Source organism: Eleutherodactylus coqui, chromosome 4 (assembly GCF_035609145.1).
Source record: "Eleutherodactylus coqui strain aEleCoq1 chromosome 4, aEleCoq1.hap1, whole genome shotgun sequence".
In the NCBI taxonomy this organism is placed as follows: Eukaryota; Metazoa; Chordata; class Amphibia; order Anura; family Eleutherodactylidae; genus Eleutherodactylus; species Eleutherodactylus coqui.
In genome coordinates, this window is record NC_089840.1 from 38,736,522 (window position 1) to 38,744,770 (window position 8,249).

Below are 8,249 nucleotides of genomic sequence, written 5' to 3' on the forward strand. Positions count from 1 at the left end.
CTCATCTTCTACAGCCAAGTTCATATATACACTTTTGGATTGAATAAGATAAGTGGAAAGAGCCCATCCCATCACTAACTAGCGAAGACTGGAGTGAAGCCATGTCATCCTATACCTCAGTATCACCAGCAGCTAACCAATGTGTCCAGCATTATATCTGTCATCAATGCTACCTCACCCCTACTAGACTCCTCACAATGGGTAGAGTTCCTACTTCCAATGCCTTAGATGCTCGTTGCCTAATGCAACTTTTATGCACTTGATATGGAGCTGCCCCACAGTTCAAGCCTTTTGGTCCGAGGTGATAGATCTACTCAGCCAAGTGATTGGCTTATCAGTACCCAATACCCCTAGTGTGTGTCGATTGGGCGTCCTTGATGAGCAGCAATACAAACATCACACTTGTATATTTCTCACGGAGATCTTATTTCTTGCGTTGAAAGCTATTGCGATGACATGGATGGACAGCCCCCCCCCGGAACTTGCTCAATGGGGCAATATGGTCAATACTATAATCCTATATGAAAAAAGTGTATAAAAACAGGAGATGCCCTGATAAATTTTCCATAGTCTGGGGGGTGCGGTGTCGTTCATCTGCTACAAGACTCCCGCAAAATGCCTTTCTTCATCCACATAGTTTACTACAACCCAATGAAGCTCCAACACAAAGTAAAGTTCAATAAATGCATTTTTATTAGTAAACACAATGTGATGGGACCCCCAGAGAGGAACTGTTTATCTAATCTATGTACACAAATGGTTTGAGGTCTCTACAAGCTCTAGTGTTATAATGTTTGTTTCAATTAAAAATAAATAAGTTAAATTACATCTGGTCTCCTGAGGCCCGCCCCCACCGGATCTGTGTAACACTTTGCTGTATCTTTCCCCACCCATCTAACATTTCCTCTGTGATTGTCTCCTCTGCCGGCTGTTCGCACACCGAACTTCAGGGGTGACAGCGAGGAAACAGGAAGCCGGGCGAGTATAAAAAGCACATTAAAAACAAATAAAAAACATGCCAGAATTGCAGATTGCCAACCTCGCCCCTAAAAAAACAAAAAGGAATAAAAACGTATCGACACTTTGTCTTTCCAAAAGTGGGATCAGTGAAGACTAGAGCTTATCCTGTAAAGAAGAAGCCCTCATAGTCATTGTTCGCACAGGGCGGAATTTACTGCGGAGGGTCTGCTGTGGACATCTAGTGCACAGAATCAGGTATATAACATTGGATGTAGAACATATAGATGTCCTATAATCTTATAGACCTCCTGTGTTGGGGATCTGTATACAGTCTGTGCTCATTATATAAGATCTGTTTTGCAGCTCCTTACATTGCAGGGATAAGTTTCTTTTTGTGAAACAGTTAATGCAATGAACTCCTGATCAAATCTTTTCACACATTTAGAGACGGACTGTAACAGCGGGGAGGGTCGTCCTTCTGTGGTTTTCTATAGTCCCACCAGCTATAATGTAGCGCTCAGTCACTGTTACACTGTGAGAGTTATAGAGAGGTCATCATTCTTTGCTCTTTCATCTCTCCGAGTTCCTTCATATTCTGAGTTCTTCCATACTTTCTTCCATATGCTGTGAATGATGTTGATGGGATTCTTCTCTTTCGTCTCCTCTTCTTGCTCTCCAGAAGGGTCTGTAAAGAGATAACTTGTTATTATCAGAGATCTCTGTGATTAAACTCTACAAGCAGGCCTGGGGAAGGAAGGGTTAATGTCTAGAGGTTAGCAGGGGGATTTCACAAGACATGTAGCTGTCGAGCCACAATAAAACCCCTCCTATATAAGTCAGAAAAGCAAGAAGGGCACCTGGTGTAAGCACACAGGCGCAGATGCAACACCCCAGAGGAATACCCCGGGCACTTGACACACGTGGAGAGCTGGGAGGTTAAGTGTTGGCTTGTCACGGCGGCACTTACCAGGCTCTTTTCCCAGAGGGATGACATGATTGCAGGCCACTGTTGACACCCCTAGGATAGGGAATGCCAATAAACAGGATGACGAGGGTAGTAGTTGCCACGGATGATGCCACCGTTCCCACACACCGGTATGTTACACGGCAGAGAATAAACACAGACACTGATTTTCTAGTACCTTGAGTCCCCAGGAACTGTTAGGACCTGGTAGGAACTTTACTTGGTACTTTGGCAAAACAATTATTACACAGCAATTCAGGTACAATTCTTCACAGTGCAAGTAAGAAAGGAAGGTCAGGGGGGATACCCAGGATGAAACCGGTGCTACAGTCTGTGTTATCTGTCAAGTACCGCTCCTGGACAGGGAGCACTCCAGAGGAGGAAGGGGGTAGGGGTCACTCCACAGACACTCTGGTAGCAGTTAGCTTTTAGTATTTGCACTCCGCATTAGAGGCGCGTGGCTGTGACAACTTAACTAGAGTACTTCTACGTGGTGATCATTGATCTGGACAGCCGTGTAGGAAAACTTGTAAAACTGAATTTGTACCTCTGCACTGGCTTTGTCGGTAAAAGTGATTACTTACAAGTGCTCTCTATATTGGGCCTGGGACTCACTTCACTCACATTCAGATTTCAGTTGCTAAGGGATATCTCTCCTTCTCTTCCATCTTCACCACAAGGAATCTGAAGGTGCTTCCATGTGGCTCTGTGTTTGGTGGTAATTTTGAACTCTCTGAACACCAGAAGATGGACTCCTTTCTCTCAAACACTCCTATTTATACCCTCTTTCATACCACATGACATGACATTCACAGCAGACTATGATTTTATTGGAGTTAACCTCTCAAGCACCGCAGCTGTGCAACATACACACTAGAAATAACAAGAAAAGCTTTGCACAGTGCATCCACATGGGACAAACATGATTGACATTTATGGAGAGGACCAGGATGATGTTATAGGCCACTACACAGATATCACAGCTGCAGCCAGTTGAAGGATAACACAGGAGCACTCCTGCTGTAAATCTGTGTATGGTCCAAAGGACCTTGTGTACTGCTCACCATGAACAGTCGTGCACATGATTATAGCAATGTCTTCTACATCACCCTTGTTCATATACCCATACATGATCCTCCTGATCACAGCACTCCATATTAATACTCTCCAGGCTACATGCAGATTTCACTAAAGATTGGCCCACTGATTCCCCTGGTGCATCAGTGGATTGACACCCGTAAAGTTCACCTTCCCCCTTATATAACTAGTGCTGACTGCCAGACAAGTGTAGTGGCCCAGTATACTCATTTCTGGCCCCCTCCATAATGTCATACATGTCATGTCTTTTGTAGGCGCGCTGTGTCAATTGTCTAGTCATTCTGTTGTATTGCACAGCTGCAGCAAATGAGGAGTTAAGTGGTTGCATGAGCCTGGGATATGTTTGTAATGTATCAGTTATGTCCTGTCACGTGATCCATGTTATCTATAAATATGAGTCTTTTGGGTGTGGTAAAGTGTCTATTCTATTCTTTTGGGTTCCTGTGAGAGAGTTCCAGCCACATGGGGGTTCCTTCAACACCCATGTGGTGAAGAATGGAGGAGGAAGAGCGGTTCCTGATGTTCTTTGTGCCAGTGACCATGGAGGAATGAGAGTCCCAAAAGAGAGATAGAGAGTGTGAGCATGTTGGTGGTGAGTGAAGGCCCAGCCCCTGTGCAGTGGTACTCTTGTGCTGCTTTCCTACGCAGCCGTACTGTACTCTGAGAGAGGTACTAAAATTCTGCTGTTTTACACGGCCTTCCTGTGCCCTGGGATCACAGTATAGAGGTACTAAAGAAGATTCTTGTTGTCCTGCACATCTGCCCTGTGCAATTTGTGACTTTCACCCAGTGTTTGAGGCCCTGACCGTTCCCAGGGACCTGAGGTACGTTATACAAGTCTGCGGCTCATTTATTTACCACCGAGGGTGTTTCTGGTGGGTAACAGAATGGTGGCGTCACCCATGACAACGCCTATACCTGTTCACAAGTTTATTGGGCAGCCCTGTACAAGGGGTGTCCAGAAGAGGCCCAGCGCTGCCCTGGCCAAGGCTATGTGCGTCCCTCCGGGAGAAAGCGTGGTAAGTGCCGCCATAACAAGCCACCATCTTGCCCTCCCAGCTCCTCAACGTACACCCTATGTCCGGGGGCACCCTACAAGACACTGCACAAGACTCTCGGACATCCTCATTAATAAGACAATTGCTTCCATTAAAAACAGAGATTACGAGTACCGTTCTCTGATGAGCTGCTGCTCCGTCCTCCGTATTCTTTCGAGTGGTTATTTCTCTCCACATGTCTGCTGGTCTTCCAACACTGGTAATATAAGGCATGTTACAGGTCATGTGACTGCATAGCACACGGAAGTCACAGGTCATGACTCTACACTGTAGTCATGTCATTAGTGCCCCCCCCCCCCCCCCCGACCCTATTACAGGTCTTTAAAAGGGTATGTGAGGACACACAGAGATGACAAGTGTGAATGTGGTTCTCATAGAAACAAGGATAGGTCATCAATAGAAATAGCCCAGCAAAAACTCTTTAAAGGGGTATTCCCACCTAAACCCAAGATGGTCAAGATGGAAATATCCATCAGTATGCCGCAGCCATCAGTGGCCAGAATTACAGAAACGGACAAACTGGCTTTTCTATACAGTTTCTGCAACTCCCATTCATTTCTATAAGAGATACAGAAACTGCATAGAACAGTCAGTTTAGCTGTTCCCTTAATCTCAACCACCAATGGCCGCAGCATGCAGATGACTGACTGAGATAGGAACATCCTTGTAAAGAAAATCTGTCATAGAGTATAAGCACCATAAACTAAGTTATAATCTATAGTTAAGGAGACGTGGGGGAAGTGGGTGGGGTGTGGGGTTTGGAACGCCTCTTCCTGCAGCGTCCCTCACCAGAGTCAGCATCTGCACAGCATCCCTGACTCTTCTCAGAAGGCTGTGCGCACAGACTGGTCATAGGAATGAATGAGAATGTGCACGATCAGGTGGAAGAGAGTCAAGCTTGCTGTGCCGACTTTGCCTGGAGACACGGCAGGAACAGACTCCACGCCATACTTAAGAGTGTGTATATTCTGTAATGCTGCAGCGTCTCATGAGGGTTCTGGGCATCTCTGTAGGGTGATAGGTGATGTGTAGTGACAATCATCAAGGAGAGCAATGCTGAATGATGGGGGTCCTGTGTGACTGTACACCATGGAGACCCTCAGAGTGACACAGATACAAAGAGAGCCCAAGTAGTGGTAGAAAGTGGCAGCATAGATGGTGGTCTTTTAGTTAAAAAAAAATAAGCTTTTATTTATTCCATTAAAACGACGTTTCGGCCAAAACAAATGGCCTTTTTATCTTGGCTGAAACATTGTTTTAATGGAATAAAGGTTTCTTTTATTAACTAAAAGACCACCATCTATGCTGCCACTTTCTACAACTACTTGGGCTTGGATATTTGTGGATATCTTGGGTTCAGGCCGCCATTAAGTGTCTCTGCATCTGGCTTGCCTCCCACTGATTGTGGTACACTTCGAGTGCCGTGGTACCTGCTGACTTTACAGAGACATTCTGAGAGATTCTCACCTTTACTAACAGAATGATGATAATTATCATCAAGACCAGAAATACCCCAGCAACAGCGACAGCAAGTAGAAGCGGAGAGGACAGAGCATCTGAGGAGATAAGCACACAGGAGATCAGTTATAATCACCGTCTGTGTCCGGCCTACATATTTATAACACGATGAGACAATTTAGGACACTTTGGGTAAAATGCATCAGTTTAAGCAGTTTCCTGGAAATGGAAATTACAGCCAACAATGGTGATACCCAAACATCAGTAACTACAGGAGATGAGGGTCCGGGATCTGAGGAGTAACACACGGGGTCTCCGTTATAATCGCAGCTTTGTGGTGTTTTTTTTTTATACACACAGAACTGAAAAATGTTGCAGCCCGATGTACATTTAGGAGAAGACTACAGATAAACAGGAGCAAGTCTAGTAATACAGTGTTGGGACTATAACTATTTTTTTACTCCATAGAATTCTCACCAACACTTCAAAACAAGTTTACACAAAAACTTAGAAAAGGAAAAGAAATGCTCCAACTGTCCCCCGACTGTCTTCAAATGCAGAACCACCACCCCCCCCCCCCCCTCACCCTCCAAGACAGAAGCAAGACTGCATGGACCTACCGTACAGCAATGAACGCAGAGAAGGCCCACACAGTGATAGAAAGTATAGGGGTAGATTCTACACAACAAAACCGCGAGGCGGCAGCACCCGTCAGATCAGTCATAGATTGTACTTGTGACATTTTATTTAGTGACTTTTCAGTGGCCTGATCCAATATATACATTATTGTGCCAGTTCTATGTATTGGCTGCCCTCTGTGATGACAGAAAACTACAAAATTACACTTTCTAAATTTGCCTCATCACAAAACAGGTGAGCGTCACATAATATCCATGTTATATTACACAACATATCAGCCCAACCGTCTTGTGATGATATAAAGAAACTAAAGTCTGTGTGCAATAAGTGAGGACTGAGGGTATCACAGTAATACCCTCTTACCTGTAATCTCCAGTACATGGGGTATAGAAGGTGTGAGGTCAGTATAATACCCAGTAATACCCTCTTACCTGTAATCTCCACTACATGGGGTATAGAAGGAGTGAGGTCAGTACAATACCCCAGTAATACCCTCTTACCTGTAATCTCCAGTACATGGGGTATGGAAGGTGTGAGGTCAGTATAATACCCAGTAATACCCTCTTACCTGTAATCTCCAGTACATGGGGTATAGAAGGTGTGAGGTCAGTATAATACCCCAGTAATACCCTCTTACCTGTAATCTCCAGTACATGGGGTATGGAAGGTGTGAGGTCAGTATAATACCCAGTAATACCCTCTTACCTGTAATCTCCAGTACATGGGGTATAGAAGGTGTGAGGTCAGTATAATACCCAGTAATACCCTCTTACCTGTAATCTCCAGTACATGGGGTATAGAAGGTGTGAGGTCAGTATAATACCCAGTAATACCCTCTTACCTGTAATCTCCACTACATGGGGTATAGAAGGAGTGAGGTCAGTACAATACCCCAGTAATACCCTCTTACCTGTAATCTCCAGTACATGGGGTATGGAAGGTGTGAGGTCAGTATAATACCCAGTAATACCCTCTTACCTGTAATCTCCAGTACATGGGGTATAGAAGGTGTGAGGTCAGTATAATACCCCAGTAATACCCTCTTACCTGTAATCTCCAGTACATGGGGTATGGAAGGTGTGAGGTCAGTATAATACCCAGTAATACCCTCTTACCTGTAATCTCCAGTACATGGGGTATAGAAGGTGTGAGGTCAGTATAATACCCAGTAATACTCTCTTACCTGTAATCTCCAGTACATGGGGTATAGAAGGTGTGAGGTCAGTATAATACCCAGTAATACCCTCTTACCTGTAATCTCCAGTACATGGGATATAGAAGGTGTGAGGATAGTATAATACCCAGTAATACCCTCTTACCTGTAATCTCCAGTACATGGGGTATGGAAGGTGTGAGGTCAGTAGAATACCCAGTAATACCCTCTTACCTGTAATCTCCAGCAGGTATTCTTTGGTCCTCTCACTGACTGGGTTGGTGATCCGGACACAGAGTCTTCTTCTGGCATCTTCTCTCTGGGCACTCGGGATAATCAGCGTCCTATTGTCATCTATCAGCCGGTATCTGTGGGGAAGAGACCCCCCGTCCACCTCCCAGGTCAGAGCCGCCTCCTCTCCAGAGAACTGGACGCTCACAGCAATGTCCTGACCGAGCCGGCTGGAGTTACTGGTAATGTTGGAGATGAGAACTGGATCTGGAAGTATCAGGAGAAGGTCGGTGACCATCAGTAATGTGACATCAGCATGGACATGAATCTAGGTACCTGCCCCCTATACTGACCATCAGTCATGTGATCTGCATCCCCTTCCCCATATACAGTCACCAGTGACTACTAATCCTGTGTTATCAGCCTCTATTACAGGAGGACAGAATTCAGGTTTCCCACAGAGGACAATAGAGAAATGTCTCCTGTGATGTGATCCACCAGCTCTTACCTAGTACAGTGATGGCTGTAGAGCGCCGGAAGCCTCCTGAACGGTTGTGACGCCAGACAACATACTCACAGGAGTCGTCCTTCCTGGCATCTGTCAGCCTCCAGCACCCGCTGCTTGTGTTTACGTGGAGTCTGGGGTCCCAGTGATTATAGGACCAACTATTATCACACCACAACTCCA

General features: G+C 45.3%; 1 protein-coding gene across 1 annotated transcript; it reads right to left on the reverse strand.

Moving 5' to 3' along the window:
* Positions 1-714: 714 nt before the first annotated feature.
* Positions 715-7,887, reverse strand: LOC136624587 (uncharacterized). Its single transcript, XM_066598546.1, has 4 exons — positions 7,565-7,887; positions 5,548-5,636; positions 4,195-4,276; positions 715-1,645 (listed from the first exon to the last, which is right to left on the reverse strand). Exons 1-4 carry the CDS (start codon positions 7,857-7,859, stop codon positions 1,488-1,490), a joined length of 624 nt encoding a protein of 207 aa, XP_066454643.1. The 5' UTR covers positions 7,860-7,887; the 3' UTR covers positions 715-1,487.
* Between the last annotated feature and the right edge of the window lie 362 nt (positions 7,888-8,249).

Bases quoted from the DNA above. Each gene is read 5' to 3' on its own strand.
- LOC136624587 (XM_066598546.1), bottom strand. From the start codon at position 7,859: ATGGTCACCGACCTTCTCCTGATACTTCCAGATCCAGTTCTCATCTCC. The intron at 5,637-7,564 runs GTAAGAGGGTAT...TTATCTCCTCAG, and splicing joins ATACCTGCTGGAGATTACAG to ATGCTCTGTCCTCTCCGCTT. The intron at 1,646-4,194 runs GTACTCGTAATC...ATCTCTTTACAG, and splicing joins CAGCAGCTCATCAGAGAACG to ACCCTTCTGGAGAGCAAGAA.